At 43.2% G+C, this 19,996-nt stretch overlaps 1 protein-coding gene across 1 annotated transcript; it reads right to left on the minus strand.

Moving 5' to 3' along the window:
- Positions 1-16,767: 16,767 nt before the first annotated feature.
- On the minus strand, positions 16,768-17,940 carry LOC123439743 (two-component response regulator ORR42-like). The gene is made up of 3 exons (XM_045116428.1): positions 17,842-17,940; positions 17,227-17,448; positions 16,768-17,130 (listed from the first exon to the last, which is right to left on the minus strand). The coding sequence occupies exons 2-3, from the start codon at positions 17,440-17,442 to the stop codon at positions 16,942-16,944; spliced, it is 405 nt and encodes a 134-aa protein (XP_044972363.1). The 5' UTR covers positions 17,443-17,448; positions 17,842-17,940; the 3' UTR covers positions 16,768-16,941.
- Positions 17,941-19,996: the final 2,056 nt, after the last annotated feature.

The raw sequence follows: 19,996 nt of genomic DNA on the forward strand, positions 1-19,996 counted from the left end.
AAATCGGCGCCGCTCCTTTAGTATAAACGGGGAAATATGTATTGGTCGCTAATATTTTGTTATTAATGAGTCATATCCCCACATACATATTCTTGTGTGATGTTTATACGCAACATAATGCTTCATGTCTAATGTTTTGTATTAAATTATATATGCTCAAAGTATTAGAAGTTGTGTGAGTTCTAGATCAAAGTTTTTCTACTATTTATATATTAATTTGAGAAAGACATTACAACCTATAAATTCACAACACACACACTCACACCTATGAAGGAATTCACGTGTATACATACCATTAGAAGCACCTACGTAATATTGAGTCAATAGATATTGAGATTGAGACAATCACCACATGCACTTCATTCTAAAAGGCAACATTGTAGCACTGATAGAGTAGCATCTTTAAGACTCAAGTAAATATAACAAATATAAGATCACCCATGAGAAGTCTAGACCTTGAACCTAGGTACACTACTAGGAGAAAGCCTACGAGTAGTGCTGGTTTTTCACTTACCAGTAGCGCTGGGGACACCACTACAACTAACGCACTATAGCTAACCTGTTAGCAGTATCGCTGGATTTAAAGCGCTATTGGTATCTACATTAGCAGTAGCGCTGGAATAAATAGAGCTCTACTGCTAAGCGAGCGCTACTGCTAATATTCCGGCGCTATTGCTAATATTCCTAGTTGCAATAATTAATTCCCGTCATATTTTTGCCCCCTCTACGTATTTGTGCATGCTCTAAACAGTAGTTTCATCGTATCATAATAAACATGCATTATTCTCGTCATATCATACACATAAAGTAGTCTCGTCATTTATACCATCATCATCATTATGCAACACATATATCGTTATCCAACACAAATATCATCAAAATCTCAAAAATAGCAATACACACAAGTCATGGCACACCCACCAGTTTCATCATCACTATCTAAACCATCATGTAGAAGAGAAGAGCGATCAGCATGAGCAAGAGCGCGATTATGCAGTATTTCTTGAGGCACTAGTTTCTCTCCATCTCTTGCCGTAGCATCCACCTCAAGTAACTCATTTTCGGCTCTGCTGTCGAACCCTCTATGGCTAGCGCCCGAGTACGTGTCCACCTTGGCCTGAGCGTCTGGCCAGTGGTCGTACACTCCTGGAATCCTCCCAATGAATACGGTGTAGCAGCCCTTCTCCATCTCTGGTCTATGTACCTGCATTATAAGTTGATTAACAACGATATATAATATGCAACATGATGTACTTGAGAAACACATAGAGGCATAGTTAGCAGAATACAAGCAGTAAACATAAATAACGAAGTTCCTCATACACAAACTAATTAACTAGATCAATGTATACGCTAGTTTATAGAAAGCCGGTAGTACTAATTATAAACACACATTGTCATCGTCAATCACTCCTCCATGTTGGCGCCCCAATCTTCATAGTCAGGGATGAATGACCCGAGCGGGTTGAAAGCCTTTAGGTCCAGACGTTGAGCGCGTAGAAGTTCTAGGACATTCTCCCTCTCATTGGACCATGGAAGAACATCCCTCCTTGTTCGACGACCTGCTTCATGATCACTTAGGCAAGTTCACACTGTATGTGATAAAACTCAGCTCGGATTCGATGATCCAGGGTCGTTTCTATGCTTGTGGCCCAGTTGGCAATCTTGGCATCGCCGGAATTAGCTGATATGCGAAGACGTTGATTTTCCCTTTTGTATTCGATGATGTGATGCATGAGGTAGAATCCATTAGCCTTACTAGTGTTCAGTTGCTGGATGCACCAGAAGCTGGTTTTATGGCCGAAAGTCGGCCCTTGATTCCTGTACATTTTCACCTTGATATATCCACCAGTCTAGTTGAAGGTTATCAAGGCACTATCGAGAACACTCTTTATGTCCGTGTAATCCTTTTTCTCGATGTTCTTCGATGAGTCCAAGTACAGAGCATGGGAGTATTGTGGGTACAGACACATGAGGATGCCCCCCCCCTCCCACTACGCAAAATAGGTACACCTCAAATTAGCCTCAATGCTTGCAAAGGAATGATCAAAACTTACGAAAGGATACGTGTGGATGACTTACATGGGATGATAAGGCAGGAGAATCGTTTCCTTGTCCTTATTAGCGGTCATGAAATCACTGATGTACTTGCTCGCATAGTCACGGTGCTCTTTGCACACTGCCAAGAAGCCCTCATGCATATAGTACGGGTCCACGACGCAGATATATTCTATGTTCTCGCGCCTGATGACGTAGTTGAGATACAGCGCATACAGGCAGATGAACTGAAAATCCAGGTTGGAAATGTCGAACATGTCGTAGATGTAGTCAAATCACAGCATGAACTTATCTGCGGCCCATCTGTCGACGTATGACATCGCACCCAGAACCTGAGCCGGGTAAAGCGGATAGTATCCTCGTTTATCCATGCTGAGAAGTCTTCTCTCCATGGCAAACACATCATCATGAAGTCTCGTTAGATCATTGTTCTGTATGTTCTCTAGCTCTTTCTGAGGTAGGATCGGGTTGCCGGCGACATGGAAATGATCCGCACCTACGATAGGAATTTTGTCTACCTACGGAGGCTTTAGAGGCGGTTGGCTGCTTGAAGCAGATCTGGCGCCTTTAGATCCTTTCTTCTCTGGTCTCCTCCTTTGCTTCTTGGTGGGTGGCGGTAGTGAGCCTTCCATACCTTCCCTAATCACCACCCCCGGCGTCGTCGGGCTAATTACCAGCGGACGGCCCGTGTGTTGATCTTTCTATGGTGAGCCGGCTGCGAAGTTTTAAGCCAGCGCGGACAGTGAGTTGGTGTAGGCCGGACCAACGAGGCGGTTTGCATACGTGTCCGTCACGCAGTGTGGCATAGACAGATGCTCGCACATGATCATATTGGTGCGAGCTTCGTACTCAGAATATGACGCCGCTTTTATAATAAGTGATAGACCCGTGTATAGTTAATTCCGTAGGACAAAGTAGTTATCCTCGAAATAATTTTAAAATGTACTGATAAATAAACAGGGGTAATACCAACTGGTAATTTTTCGCGGAAGACGCGGTCGCTGATGTAGCTTCAGCATCCAGGTGGCCATCCATGTACACGTGTAATAGTGGCTAATAAAAGTGTGTATTTTTTCCTTCTTCTTTGCATCACAAAACCACCGTGGTTTGGGAGTAGGCGCATGTGAGGGAAGCTGGGGCTGGGCACCATGCGGGGCGAGTTGGAGCTGGAGCTGGCGCTGGCCCGGGACCCTCGCGTGGTGCGAGCCGGCGTGCATGGCTCGGACGCGATGGTGTCTCAACGCATGGCGAGGTGTGCAGCAGAGCGGGCGCATGGAGGCGAGGCGCGGCTATGGCCGGCTTGAGGCGCAACGTGCTGGTGAGCGATGCGAAGTAGCGTGTGGTTTGGGCACGGCACGCGGCAGCTGGCCGATGCAGGGTGGCCAGTTGGAGAAGATGGCGACAGAGGCAGGCAGACTATGGTGGTGGCGAAGGAGCGGAGCTGCCCGCGGCCCTGGCAAGGCCAGTTCGGGGTGAGGCGGATGCAGACGTGGCAATGGCGGCTGTCATGACGAAGCGAGCGTAGCCGGTGGCCGGTACGGCGCGGTGAGTGGTAGTTGGAGTGTGCGGACGAGGTGTGATGGAGCTGAGCGATGTAGGCTATGGCAGGTGTGGCGAGTCGAGGCGGCGCAACAAGGTGAGGGCGGCCACGACGGCTCGAGGCCGAGCCTGTCGGCCAGGATAGAAAATAGGCGGAGCAAGGCCACAACAGTGGCTCGACTCGAACGCGGGGCGAGATGAATCCAGTTCCGATGCGAGGCGGCGGAAGCACCTGTGGCAGGGTGGATCCGTCTCGAATGGCCTGTTTTGAGTGGGCCATATGATTTTGCGTCCAAGACGACGACGCGCTTTTGGATGACGACGTCGACCCGCACTACATCATTCCCGCAGGGTTTACCATCAAGCATGGAAACGAAGCTTTCAAATACGACGTCATCCACTGCTCGGCCTTGACGCAGTCGTGAAGAAGGGTGACGGCGCCTCGCCGGTGCTTATATAAGACGGTCTTGCGTTCGGAAAGGACATCCGCAGCGACGACGACATCCATGCACACGTGCACTTGGCTTCCCTTATTCTTTGTGTGGATAATCCCCATCACAAGGGGATTGGAGAGGATTGGAGGGGATTGAGGTGGATTTTGACTTACATGGGATTTAATCCTCTCCAATCAACTCCAATCCCCTTCAAATCCGTTGCAACCGAACAAGGCCTGAGGCATACGCGACGACGGGATCCTTCCCTGCACGCACTGGAACGCGACGGCTACATCCACTGAAGTACTAGTAGTATCCTTGATTGCTGCTTCGATTTTCTTTGGTCTTGCGCCTTGTCCCTGTATATCTTGGCATATAGTCTCGCGTGTTTTGATCGGAAGACGTAGGGTACGATTTGAATCTGTGATACAAAACTCCTAACGACTCCACGATAGAAACGACCGGATCAATCACGTGTGATGGCGCGTCGTACAGACGTAACCCTAGTTTTTCTCTCGCTTTTAATCTTGTATATACCAGCTTCTAAGTTAACCATGATCTTTGATCACCATTGGTATATTCACTGACTGTGCTCATGGTTGTCACACGACGGGTTATCTTGCACGATTCTTATGTGACAACTCTTCTTTATCTGTTGAATTGCGTGATTCTAGATCCCTGAAGAGCTCCCTTCAAGAACACAATTCCACTTTTCCTGATGACCCACAAGTATAGGGGATCAATCGTAGTCCTTTCGATAAGTAAGAGTGTCGAACCCAACGAGGAGTAAAAGGCTCTGATAAACGGTTTTCAGCAAGGTAATACGTGCAAGCACTGAAAGTAGCGGTAACAAGTGATGGTGTAGTGAGGTGAAACGTAGCAAGCGAAAAGTAACAAGTAACAAGTAGTAACAATAGTGCAGCAAGTGGCCCAATCCCTTTTGTAGAAAGGGACAAGCCTGAACAAAGTCTTACAGGAGGAAAAACGCTCCCGAGGACACACGGGAATTTCTGTCATGCTAGTTTCATCATGTTCATGTGATTCGCGTTCGTTACTTTGATAGTTTGATATGTGGGTGGACTGGCGCTTGGGTACTGCCCTTACTTGGACAAGCATCGCACTTATGATTAACCCCTCTCACAAGCATCCGCAACTACGAAAGAAGAATTAAGACAACGTCTAACCATAGCATTAAACTAGTGGATCCAAATCAGCCCCTTACAAAGCAACGCATAGACTGGGGTTTAAGCTTCTGTCACTCCAGCAACCCATCACCTACTTACTACTCCCCAATGCCTTCCTCTAGGCCCAAGTATGCTGAAGTGTTATGTAGTCGACGATCCCATAACACCACTAGAGGAAAAACAACATACAACATATCAAAATACCGAACGAATATCAAATTCATATCACTATTATCAGCATAACTTATCCCATATCCTCAGGAACAAAAGTAACTACTCACAAAGCATAATCATCATCATGATCAGAGGTGTAATGAATAGCATCAAGGATCTGAACATAAACTCTTTCACCAAGTAATCCAACTAGCATCAACTACAAAGAGTAATCAACACTACTAGTAACCTTACAAGTACCAATCGGAGTCGTGAGACGAAGATTGATTACAAGAGATGAAATAGGGATTAGAGAGGAGATGGTGCTAATGAAGATGTTGATGAAGATGCCTCCCCTCTGACGAGAGGACTGTTGGTGATGACGATGGCGATGATTTCCCCCTCCGGGAGGGAAGTTTCCCCGGCAGGATCGTTCTGTCGGAGCTCTAGATTAGATCTGCTCAAGTTTCGCCTCGTGGCAGCGGCGAAACTACGAAAAAGCTCCCGATTGATTTTTTTTGGAACGAAACCCTTCATATAGCAAAAGAGGGGGGCTAGTGGGCCGTCAGGGAGCCCACAAGCTTGCTAGCCGCCACCAGGGGGGGCGGCTACCAGGCTTGTGGCGCCCTGGTAGCTCCCCTGTGGTACTTCTTTCGCCCAGTATTTTTTATATAATCCCAAAAAATTCCACGTGAATTTTCAGGGCATTTGGAGCTATGCAGAATAGTGGACTAAGATTTGCTCCTTTTCCAGTCCAGAATTCCAGCTGCCTGAATTCTCCCTCTTCAAATAAACCTTGCAAAATAAGAGAGAAAAGGCATAAATATGATACCATAAAGTAATATAACAGCCCATAAAGCAATAAATATCAACATGAAAGCATGATGCAAAATGGACGTATCAACTCCCCCAAGCTTAGACCTTGCTTGTCCTCAAGCGAAAACCAAGTTCCATAAACATGTCCACGTGTTTAGGGACGAACGTATCGATCAAACATAATACGGACATGAGGGCATCATGATCACACATAGAACAGCAATACATCATAAAGATCCTTATGGGAAAGTAACAATTCCTTCACAAAGCGAAGTATGAAGCAAAAACCTTACCGAGAAGTAACCAACAACAGTCCATAGTCATTGAAGCAATTGCAATTTATCATACATCAGAAAGAGTCAAATAAGAGCTTGTAAGGCAAACCCACATACTCAATCATCTCTTTGTTTTCCACAATTGTTACAACTCACGTGGTACTCATGGTGTCAAAGTTTCAGCTGGACACAAAGGAAGATAGGGGCTTATAGTTTTGCCTCCCAACGATTTACCTCAAGGGTAAAATCAACAATAATAAAGCATAAGTACTCCACTCCAAGTTGATATATGAATATAGATCTTTCCCAAGCATGTGATGATAGCCAAGACAAAGGCAAAATAGGGAATTGGTGAAGATCACCATGACTCTTACCAGGGCAAAAAGTAAAGGTACAAGATAGTCCCTTCGCAAAGGGAAGCAGAGGTTGTCATGCGCTTTTGAGGTTTGGATGCGTGTCCTCTTAGTGCGGAGGAACGTCACTTTATATTGCCTCCTATGATAAAGAACTTTATTATGCAGTCTGTCGCTTTTATGTCCCCTCATCACAGGTTCGTACAAAGCTTAATTTCCACACACTAATAGATCATACATATTAGAGAGCAATTTTTATTGCTTGCACCGATGACAACTTACTTGAGGGATCATATTCAAGAGGGATCCTATTCAATCTATAGGTAGGTATGGTGGACACTCATGGCAAAACTGGGTTGAAGGTTTATGGATGCACAACTAGTATCTCTACTTGGTGCGGGAGTTTTGGCTAATATGAGGTGGAAGCAATCGTCACATGCTAAGGGATCTCTAATCATATAACATTGTTTGGAACCAAGCAAACACAATTCATTATGTTGTCTTCCTTGTCCAACATCTACTTCTAGGCATGTAATAGTTTGGTGAGTGCTCACAATTATAGAAAGTGTCTAAGATGATATATTTATATGTGAACCTCTCTTTCCTTATTACTTCTTATTAATTACAACAATGACTGAGGTCTATGTTAGTCTACTCTCAACAAGTTTCAATCATCATACTTGTTATATGTGAAGCTATCACTTTCCATAAGATCATCTCATGATCTTTCATGCTATCATTCTTTTCATACTTTTGATCACTGCACAAAGTAAAGCCCTTGACTAAAATACTCTTTATTATATAGCTCGCAAGCTCGAATACATCGGGGGAGACACAAGGCAAAAGACTCAAACTAAACACTAAAGACTTATTCCTCTAAGAGAAGAGATAAAAAAACTGAAAAGGAAAGAACTAAAACAAAGGTAAAAGCAAAAGATATAAAGGTGATATGATACCAGGGTAACTCCCCCAAGCTTGGAAAAAGCCAAGGGGATTGCCCATACCAATGCTTAGTTGTCTTCCTTTGGTGGTGATGCTGGTGGAGTTGTTGGAGTAGTCTGATCCTCCGTCTTCCAAGGCATAGGTGCTCCATCATGGCAGGATGAGCGAGTCGCCGGAATACTCAAATCTGCAGCCAACCTTATTGATTTAAATATGTACTCATACTCACAGTTTTGGTTCTGCAGCTCATAGATCTGGCCCTGAAGTTGATCAACCCTGTCATAAAGCTTGGAGACGTGTTTCCCAATGCCGATGGCATCCATCTTGTGATTGATGGTGAACTCTGTGATCATCATGTGGTTGGCGTTGAGTCCACGCTCCACCATCCCTTCGCACTTGAAGACTTGTTGCTCCATTGCGTCGAGCCTCGTCTCCACGCTTCCGGTCTTCTTAGGCTCCTCAACATCACGGATGTGCAACATCCCCTCGCTCATCTTGATAGATTGAGGGTGTTTCAGCACTTCCGTGAGGTAGGGATTGATGACCTTCTCAACGATCTTATCTTTAGGAGCGTTTGGGGAAGTCATGATGATCTAGATCTGCCACATAAACAGGCTCGAAACGAAAACACAGAAAGACTGCGCGATACGGAGATCAAAACCTTCAGGCGAATATATATTGATTTTTTTCTGGACCAGAAGGAGTGCTCTGCAAGAAAACGGAGTCCGGGAGGCACACGAGGTGCCCACAAGCCCCCTAGCCGCCACCAGGGGGATAGGTGGCAGCTTCCAAACTTGTGGCCGCCTCGTGCACTCTTCGGACTGCTTTTTATTTTTCTAATTTGCCAAAAATTCCAAAACGGGGGAAATTTTCTATTGGAAAAGCATCGGAGTCCAATTTCTTACCAAAACAGATACCTCTTCGTTTTCAGGGCCTGATACAGGCTGATAAACATCCCTCATGTACTCCTGTGGAGTTATGACATTGATGATATTGGTCTCAACATTTATGGGAGTACTAGAGATGTAATGCTTGATTCTTTGCCCATTTACCACTCTACGGAAATTTCCTTCCGTGTTATAGATTTTGATGGCACCGGAACGATATACTTCCTCGATAACGTAAGGACCTTCCCATTTAGAGAGAAGCTTGCCTGCGAAGAATCTCAAACGAGAATTGTATAGCAGGACATAATCACCTACATTGAACTCTCGTTTCTGTATTCGTTTATCGTGCCATCTCTTAACCTTTTCCTTGAACAACTTGGCATTCTCATATGCCTGGGCCCTCCATTCATCTAACGAGCTGATATCAAACAACCGCTTCTCACCGGCAAGTTTGAAATCAAAGTTGAGCTCTTTGATTGCCCAATAAGCTTTGTGTTCCAGCTCAAGAGGTAAATGACAGGCCTTACCGTAAACCATTTAATACGGCGACATGCCCATGGGATTCTTATAAGCACTCCTATAAGCCCATAGTGCATCATCAAGTTTGCTAGACCAATTCTTTCGAGATCTATTGACGGTCTTTTGTAGAATCAATTTGATCTCCCTATTACTCAACTCCACTTGACCACTAGACTGAGGATGATAAGGAGATGCAACTCTATGGTTGACATCATACTTTGCGAGCATCTTGCGGAAAACACCATGAATGAAGTGTGAACCGCCATCAGTCATCATATATCTAGGGACTCCAAATCTTGGGAAAATGACTTCTTTAAGCATCTTAATGGAGGTGTGGTGATCAGCATTTTTAGTGGGGATAGCTTCTACCCACTTAGTGACGTAATCCACAACAACTAAGATGTGAGTGTACCCATTGGAACTCGGGAAGGGTCCCATATAATCAAAGCCCCAGACATCGAATGGTTCAATGACAAGTGAATAGTTCATAGGTATTTCCTGACGCTTACTTATGTTCCCTATTCTTTGGCATTCGTCACAAGACAAGACAAACTTACGGGCATCCTTGAAGAGAGTGGGCCAATAGAAACCAGATTGCAATACCTTATGGGCAGTTCTATCTCCAGCATGGTGTCCTCCGTAGGCTTCGGAATGACACTTCTGCAAGATCTGTCCCTGTTCATGTTCAGGCACACAACGTCTAATAACACCATCTACTCCTTCCTTATAAAGGTGAGGATCATCCCAAAAGTAGTGTCTCAAATCAAAGAAGAACTTCTTCTTTTGCTTATAGGTGAAACTGGGTGGTATGTATTTGGCCACGATATAATTTGCATAATCGGCATACCACGGTGCACTATGTGAAGTGCGGATGACATTTAATTGCTCATCAGGAAAGCTGTCATCAATAGGTCGTGGGTCATCAAGGACATTCTCTAGCTTAGACAAGTTATCTTCTACACGGTTATCAGCACCCTTTCGATCAACGACGTGCAAATCAAATTCCTGTAGTAGGAGAACCCATCTGATCAGCCTAGGCTTAGCTTCCTTCTTCTCCATAAGGTACTTAATAGCAGCATGATCAGAGTGAATAGTGACTTTGGAATCAACTATATAAGATCTGAACTTTTCACATGCAAACACAACTGCTAAAAACTCTTTTTCCGTAGTGGCATAGTTTCTTTGGGCACTGTCTAGAGTTTTACTAGCGTAGTGAATAACATTTAACTTCTTGTCAACTCTTTGTCCTAGAACAGCACCAACAGCATAATCGCTAGCGTCACACATGATTTCAAAGGGCAAGTTCCAGTCAGGTGGTTGAACGATAGGTGCGCTTATCAAAGCCTTCTTGAGTATTTCGAAGGCTTCCTCACAATCCTCATCAAACACAAACGGAACATCCTTCTGCAAGAGGTTCGTAAGAGGCCTAGAAATCTTAGAGAAGTCTTTAATGAACCTTCTATAGAAACCAGCATGACCTAGGAAACTTCGTATACATCTGATATATGTGGGGCAAGGCATTTTCTCAATTGCATCAACCTTAGCCTTATCAACTTCAATGCCTCTTTCAGAGATTTTGTGTCCTAAGATGATGCCTTCATTAACCATAAAGTGGCACTTCTCCCAATTCAAGACAAGGTTGGTATCTTCGCATCTCTGTAAGACTCGATCAAGGTTGCTGAGGCAATCATCAAAGGAAGACCCGTAAACGGAGAAGTCATCCATGAAAACCTCGACAATCTTTTCACAAAAGTCTGAGAATATAGCCATCATACATCTTTGAAAGGTGGCAGGTGCATTGCATAAGCCAAAAGGCATACGTCTATAAGCAAAGGTACCGAAGGGGCAGGTGAAAGTGGTTTTCTCCTGATCAGATTGTGCAACAGGTATTTGCGAGAAACCTGACTAACCGTCTAGAAAGAAGAAGTGTGTGTGTTTGGATAGTCTTTCTAGCATTTGGTTGATAAATGGCAACGGATAACGATCTTTCCTGGTTACCTTGTTCAGTTTCCGGAAGTCTATCACCATCCTATAGCCAGTAATAATCCTTTGTGGGATTAGTTCATCCTTATCATTAGGAACGACGGTGATACCTCCCTTCTTAGGTACGCAATGTACTTGACTTACCCAATCACTATGAGCAACAGGATAAATGATTCCTGCTTCCAGAAGCTTTAATATTTCTTTTCTAACGACCTCTTTCATCTTAGGATTTAATCTCTTTTGATGATAAGCAACTGATTTAAAGTCAGGATCGGTTTTAATCTTGTGCTGACATAGAGTGGGACTAATACCCTTAAGATCATCAAGAGTATATACAATTGGAGCACGGTGCTTCCTCGGAGTTTTTAGTAACTTCTTCTCTTCGTGCTCTGAGAGGAGAGCACTAATAATAATAGGATATATCTCCTTCTCATCAAGATAGGCATACTTAAGAGTATCAGGCAATTGTTTAAGCTCGAACACAGGATCACTCTTTGGTGGGGGAGGATCCCCAAGCAGTTCAACAGGCAGATTATTCTTGAGAATAGGATATTGTTCTAAGACAATTTTATCTATCTCATCTATTTCCTCCATATGCATATCATTTTCCTGCTCAAGCAGATATTGCTCTAAAGGATCTGTAGGAGGTACGGCAATAGAGGCAAGAGCAACAATTTCATCTCTACCAGATGACTCTTTTAAATGGGGTTGTCTTCCAAACTTGGAGAAGTTAAATTCATGAGACACACCCTCGAAACTAACTGTGATGGTCTGCTTAATGCAATCAGTGTGAGCATTGACAGTGTTGAGAAAGGGTCTACCAAATATGATGGGACAAAAGCTATCTTGTGTAGTGCCAAGGACGAGGAAATCAGTAGGATACTTCGTCTTACCACACAGGACTTCTACGTCTCTCACAATTCCCAGAGGGCAGATAGTGTCTCTATTAGCTAGCCTAATAGTGACATCAATGGGTTCTAGCTCAGCAGGTGCAATCTCATCTTTGATTTCATCATATAGAGAATGGGGTATTGCACTAACACTAGCTCCGATATCACATAAACCATGGTAACAGTGATCTCCTATCTTGACAGAAACAACGGGCAGGCCCACGACAGGTCTATGTTTGTCTTTCGCGTGAGGTTTAGCAATTCTAACAGAGTCCTCACAGAATTTGATAACATGCCCATCTACGTCTTCGGCTAAGACATCTTTGATAATAGCAACACTAGGTTCAACTCTAATCTCCTCAGGGGGTGCAAGTGGTCTAATGTAACCCCTACATAGCACAGTTGCAGCTTTAGAATAATCCTTTATCCTAGCAAGGTATGGTGGTTTCTCAGTGTAGGCACAAGGAACAACAGGATCACTAAAAGCAATGACTTTCTCCTCAACTAGATTGGTTTTGACTATGTTGCTTTCTACAGGAGGATGATACTTAATCCACTTCTCTTTGGGAAGATCAACATGAGCAGCAAAAGATTCATATAGAGAAGCTACTATCTCAGAGTCAAGTCCATACTTAGCGCTAAAATCTCTAGAAGTGTTTGTCTCAACAAAAGATTTAACGCAATCAAACTGAAAATTCATACCTGACTCCTTACCTTCCTCCAGATCCCAATCTTCAGAGTTATGTTTGATTCTTTCCAATAAATTCCACTTGTGGTCAATATCCTTCTTCATAAAAGAACTGGTACAAGAAGTGTCAAGCATGGTACGATCTTCATGAGAAAGCCGAGCATAAATTTTGAGTGATAATTTCTCTCGAGAGCTGATGATTGTGGCATGAATATAGCATTGATTTAAGCCCCCCCCCCCAAGCTTGAGCTATGCTTTCCCTGTCACGAGGCCAAAAGTTATAAATGAAGTTCCGATCACGATGTACTAAATGCATAGGATAGAACTTTTGATGAAATTCCAATTTCAACCGATTGTAGTCCCATGATCCACTATCATCATATAGCCCATACCATGTCAACGCCTTCAAAGATAAAGGAAAGACTTTCTTCTTTACCTCATCCTCGGGAAAACCTGCAAGCTTAAATAAACCACAAACTTCGTCTACATAGATCAGATGCAAGTCTCGATGTGAAGATCCATCTCCTATGAAAGGATTAGCCAGCAGTTTCTCAAGCATACCCGAAGGAATTTCATAAAAGATATTTTCAGTAGGTACCTCAGGTTGAGGAACAACTCCTCGTGCTTTCGTTCGTGGTGAAGATACCCCGAACAAACTCCTCAAAGGAACAGTTTCCATAGTGACAAGTGACAATAAATTTCAGCACATTATATAAATGTTTCCTTACCAATTTCCACTTACCAAAGGCGCTTCACTCCCCGACAATGGCGCCAGAAAAGAGTCTTGATGACCCACAAGTATAGGGGATCAATCGTAGTCCTTTCGATAAGTAAGAGTGTCGAACCCAACGAGGAGTAGAAGGCTCTGATAAACGGTTTTCAGCGAGGTAATAACTGCAAGCACTGAAAGTAGCGGTAACAAGTGATGGTGTAGTGAGGTGAAACGTAGCAAGCGAAAAGTAACAAGTAACAAGTAGTAGCAATGGTGCAGCAAGTGGCCCAATCCCTTTTGTAGCAAGGGACAAGCCTGAACAAAATCTTATAAGAGGAAAAACGCTCCCGAGGACACACGGGAATTTCTGTCATGCTAGTTTCATCATGTTCATGTGATTCACGTTCATTACTTTGATAGTTTGATATGTGGGTGGACCGGCGCTTGGGTACTGCCCCTTACTTGGACAAGCATCCGCAACTACGAAAGAAGAATTAAGACAACATCTAACCATAGCATTAAACTACTGGATCCAAATCAGCCCCTTACGAAGCAACGCATAGACTGGGGTTTAAGCTTCTGTCACTCCAGCAACCCATCATCTACTTACTACTCCCCAATGCCTTCCTCTGGGCACAAAGTATGGTGAAGTTTTATGTAGTCGACATTCACATAACACCACAAGAGGAAAAACAACATACATCATATCAAAATACCGAACGAATATCAAATTCACATGACTATTATCAGCATGACTTATCCCATGTCCTCAGGAACAAAAGTAACTACTCACAAAGCATAATCATAATCATGATCAGAGGTGTAATGAATAGCATCAAGGATCTGAACATAAACTCTTCCACCAAGTAATCCAACTAGCATCAACTACAAAGAGTAATCAACACTACTAGTAACCTTACAAGTACCAATCGGAGTCGTGAGACGGAGATTAGTTACAAGAGATTAACTAGGGATTGGAGAGGAGATGGTGCTGATGAAGATGTTGATGAAGATGCCTCCCCTCCGACGAGAGGAGTGTTGGTGATGACGATGGCGATGATTTCCCCCTCCGGGAGGGAAGTTTCCCCGGCAGGATCGTCCTGCCGGAGCTCTAGATTGGATCTGCTCAAGTTCCGCCTCGTGGCGGCGGCGAAACCATGAAAAAGCTCCCGATTGATTTGTTTTGGAACGAAACCCTTCATATAGCAAAAGAGGGGGGCCAGTGAGCCGTCAGGGAGCCCACAAGCTTGCTAGTCGCCACCAAGGGGGTGGCGGCTACCAGGCTTGTGGCGCCGTGGTAGCTCCCCTCTGGTACTTCTTTCGTCCAGTATTTTTTATATAATCCCAAAAAATTCCACGTAAATTTTCAGGGCATTTGGAGCTATGCAGAATAGTGGACTAAGATTTGCTCCTTTTCTAGTCCAGAATTCCAGCTGCCTGAATTCTCCCTCTTCAAATAAACCTTGCAAAATAAGAGAGAAAAGGCATAAATATGGTACCACAAAGTAATATAACAGCCCATAAAGCAATAAATATCAACATGAAAGCATGATGCAAAATGGACGTAACACTGCCCAGCCCCACGGTGGGCGCCAAAAGGCGTGGTTTTATCACGGCATATGTCCTCGTGCCAGGACTTAGGTGTGGATCAATCGGACCTATGTGGCGGCTTGAGAGGGGTTGGTCGGAATTGAGAGACGCGAGTTTACCCAGGTTCAGCCCCTCCGATGGAGGTGAAGGCCTACGTCATGCTTGTGTCTCATTGATGAAGATGATGATCTCAATTACAAGGGTGAGGAATCGCTACCTCTAATCTTGAGGGTGTCTAATATGTCTATCTCTAATTGCTTGAACCTGTCCCTCTTGGGGCACCTTACCACTCTTTATAGGGTGTAAGGGTAGGTTTACATGTAGAGTCCTACTAGGAGTAGGATTAGGACTAGTCTCTCTTGAATCCTAATCTGGGTCTTGTTTCCTTTGTAAGGGAGTCATTCCTTTCCTTGCGCCTTCTCTGTGAGCCGACCCTCACATGAGCTGCCTTCTGGGTCGTAGGGCCTTTGTCGTTTGTCTCAGTTTCCTGCGGGGTCATGTATGAGCCGCCCGCCAGATCACTGATGAGTCGCCAGTGAGCATAGAAGTCCTAGCCGGGTCATACTTTAAGCCAGGGTACACCGCGGGGTATATCCCCGACAGTGACCATGCAAGTGGCATGGTAGCCAAAGTGTAACCGAGCCTGTCTTATGTTGTGGTCACATCCCATTCTCCCTAGTCATGGCCTCCTTACCAGCATTTCTCCATGATGCTCCCAAGACCTCATGGATGTTTCCCCTTCCCTCCGTACCTCCATACATCGTTTCATGCGCTATCCTACTCTTTCATAGAGCACAATGTCCTCCCTATGTCTATTCACCTCCATGTGTAAGCGCTTACGCATATTCCCATCGGTGCATCACTATTACGGCATATGTGAACTCTCCCTCACCTTCAGTTTTGCTTACTTCCTCCTCTAGCGCTACCTACAAAAGTCTAATGGAAATAATAAATACTCCATATCGATTCAGCTATTTGACACAACCCCAAGCCTTATAGCACTCGTGGAACTCTTCCTCTATTTAGGAGGAAGCTCCTCGATGAGATAATATATCCCTACCCTCACTTTATTTCTCCATTTTTGAAGCAAGGTTCGATCCTTTTTTTGATCATTACGTTCAATGCAGCTCCCGAAGCCTTCTTTCTTCTTCTTGGACCTGATTAGATGCATGGAATGTGGTTCCCAGTCATTGGAAGTAGGAGATGAAACAATGCTCCTTTGTACTTATTTTAACAACCTCGTAGTAGATTGTAAGATTTGAATTCTATAAATCATCGACCCCAGGGAGGACGAATTGCGAGGCTAGAGCACAATTGCAATGTTTGTACAATGTAATGTGTCAAGAGAAGAAAGGTTGGGAAATAAACATGGTAATGCCATAAATGCTAGGGTTGTATCCTAATGGGTCTTCGATCCTTGATGCAATTCGTAGATGCACTAATAGTGCAACCTTGTGAAACGGATGGATGAGTTCATGTCAAGTTAATTTAACGTGCATGGACATGTCGGAGATATTGGGGTGGATGTCAATAGTTAAAAGTATTAGTGACAGATTTACAATAGGTGTTAGTAAAGGGCTACACCACACTCAACATTAAGTAATAATACAAACTATATAACAACTACAAAATATTCATAGTCTAATATTTCTCTCTCTCGAAATGGTACATGACTCACAACATGAAAAATGAGTTAGTAAAAAGCATTGGAAAAAATCGAAAAGACCTACCGATTATATCGATCAAATATAATCACAAGTACTTTATTATTGTGGATAATTATGTTTGGACATTAACATGAAGTTCTCACAATCAAATGACACAATTGAACAAGCAACACAACAATGCAGTAAAGCAAACATAGATAAAAAAGGTATACAATATTATTTCCTCCATCACTTGAGCAAGCTAACTTGTCCTAGACCATGGCATTCTTCTTCTTGTTGATGATCTCCTGAATGATAGGTATGAGAACCTCCCTCCTCATTGGTTTGGGCACGAAAGCATCAGCACCAGCATTCATGAATGCCTCCATTGCATGATCATCGGCAGAAACCCCAACAATCTTCACATCACCTTCCCCCATAGTACGGATCTTCACGACTGCCTGTCGTTCAGTACATAAATTATATTGTCTTTTTCATACATAAAGGGTTTAATACATGCCAAAGAGTTGCATATATAATGATATAGAACTAAGTACCTCAGGACCAGTCATGATGGGCATGTCCTTATCTAACAAAACAATGTCAAACTTCTTCCCCTCAAGGAACAATTCAACAGCTTCCTTCCCATTCACGGCTAGAGTAATCTCACAGTTCAGTGCGAGCAATATAGTTGAGAGGACCAGCCTACAAACTTCAATGTCCTCAACAAGTAGTGCCTTGATAGAGGTGGATCTTTTGGCCTTGAGCTCCATGATCACCTAAACAAATTACAAACACGAATGAATAGATTTTATTATTCATCCACGCATGCCAAATTTGTACTTGCAAGCACATTCTTATTCTAAAAAAGAATACACTAAAAAATCTTGATATATTACCAACATCATAGTTTGACTAATTTAGGACATCATAAAACATCATGAACCAATAAAAACAATGTACATGTCAACAATTATATGTAAATGCATATATATATGTGCAAACAACAACAACTGAAATTTTGATACATGGATCAAATTAAAATGGATACTTCCACCCTAGAGTAGTATAAATCCATCTCTAACAATCTCATGTATGTAAAGTGTGGACATTAAAACCACCAGAAGACTGATAATAAAATAAGGTAGCAATACAAATAGTGGAACATGTACCTCAAGGTGAGAGCGAGATGGAGCTGGAGGAGATTGGGGATCTTCCTACTCTTCCTACTTGAAAGTTTGCAGGTTGAGTGTTGGTACCCCTTGTATGATCATGTATTTATATATGGAAAAAGATATGTGCATCAAATGGACAATCTATCTCCACCGCCTCCACACACAAAGAAAATCTGCGCCGCTCCTTTAGTATAAACGGGGAAATATGTATTGGTCGCCAATATTTTGTTATTAATGAGCCATATCCCCACATTCATATTCTTGTGTGATGTTTATACGCAACATAATGCTTCATGTGTAATGTTTTGTATTAAATTATATATGCTCAAAGTATTAGAAGTTGTGTGAGTTCTAGATCAAAGTTTTTCTATAGTTTATATATTAATTTGAGAAAGACATTACAACCCATAAATTAACAACACACACACTCACACCTATGAAGGAATTCACATATATACGTACCACTAGAAGCACCTACGTAATATTGAGTCAATAGATCTTGAGATTGAGACTATCACCACACGTACTTTGTTCTAAAAGGGAACATTGTAGCACAAATAGAGTAGCATCTTTAAGACTCAAGTAAATATAACAAATATACGAGCACCCATGAGAAGTCTAGACCTTGAACTAGGTAAACTACTAGGAGAAAGCCTACGAGTAGCGCTGGTTTTTCACTTACCAGTAGCGCTAGGGACACCGCTACTACTAACACGTTACAGCTAACCTGTTAGCAGTATCGCTGGATTTAAAGCGCTATTGTTATCTACATTAGCACTAGCGCTGGAATAAATAGAGCTCTACTGCTAAGCCAGCGCTACTGCTAATATTCCGGCACTACTGCTAATATTCCTAGTTTCAAAATGTAATTCCCGTCATATTTATGCCCCCTCTATGTATTTGTGCATGCTCTAAACAGTCGTTTTATCGTAACATAATAAACATGTATTATTCTCGTCATATCATACACATAAAGTAGTCTCGTCATTTATACCATCATCATCACTATGCAACACAAATATCGTTATCCAACACAAATATCATCAAAATCTCAAAAATAGCAATACACACAAGTCATGGCACACCCACCAGTTTCATCATCACTATCTAAACCATCATGTAGAAGAGAAGAGCGATCAGCATGAGCAAGAGCGCGATTATGCAGTACTTCTTGAGGCACCGGTTTCGCTCCATCTCTTACCGTAGCATCCACCTCAAGTAACTCATTTTCACTTTGGCTCTGCTGTCGAAACCTCTATGGCTAGCGCCCGGGTACCTGTCCACCTCGGCCTGAGCGTTTGGCCAGTGGTCGTACACTCCTCGAATCCTCCCAATGAATACGGTGTAGCAGCCCTTCTCCATCTCTGATCTATGGACCTGCATTATAAGTTGATAAACAATGATATATAATATGCAACATGATGTACTTGAGAAACACGTAGAGGCATAGTTAGCAGAATACAAGCAGTAAACATAAATAACGAAGTTCCTCATACACAAACTAATTTTATAGACCAATGTATACGCTAGTTTATAGAAAGCCGGTAGTACTAATTATAAACACACATTGTCATCGTCAATCACTCCTCCATGTCGGCGCCCCAATCTTCATAGTCAGGGATGAATGACCCGAGCGGGTTGAAAGCCTTTAGGTCCAGACGCTGAGCGCGTAGAAGTTCTAGGACATTCTCCGCCTCATTGGCCCATGGAAGAACAACCCTCCTTGTTCGACGACCTGCTTCATGATCACTTGGCAAGTTCAAACTGTATCTGATAAAACTCAGCTCGGATTTGATGATCCGGTGTCATTTCTATGCTTGTGGCCCAGTTGGCAATCTTGGCATCGCCGGAATTAGCTGACATGCAAAGACGTTGATTTTCCCTTTTGTATTCGATCATGTGATGCATGAGGTAGAACCATCAGCCTTACTAGTGTTCAGTTGCTGGATGTACCAGAAGCTGGTTTTATGGCCGAAAGCCGGCCCTTGATTCCTGTACTTTTCACCTTGATATATCCACTAGTCTGGTTAAAGGTTATCAAGGCACTATCGAGAACACTCTTTATGTCCGTGTAATCCTTTTCCTCGATGTTCTTCGATACGTCCAAGTACAGAGCATGGGAGTATTGTTGGTACAAAACAGATGAGGATGC

The sequence above is a fragment of the Hordeum vulgare genome, chromosome 3H (genome assembly GCF_904849725.1).
Source record: "Hordeum vulgare subsp. vulgare chromosome 3H, MorexV3_pseudomolecules_assembly, whole genome shotgun sequence".
NCBI lineage: Eukaryota > Viridiplantae > Streptophyta > Magnoliopsida > Poales > Poaceae > Hordeum > Hordeum vulgare.

Excerpts from the sequence above, each read along its gene's own strand:
- LOC123439743 (XM_045116428.1), bottom strand. The coding sequence starts at position 17,442 with ATGGAGCTCAAGGCCAAAAGATCCACCTCTATCAAGGCACTACTTGTT. Across the intron at positions 17,131-17,226 it reads CCATCATGACTGGTCCTGAG|GCAGTCGTGAAGATCCGTAC; the intron begins GTACTTAGTTCT and ends ACTGAACGACAG.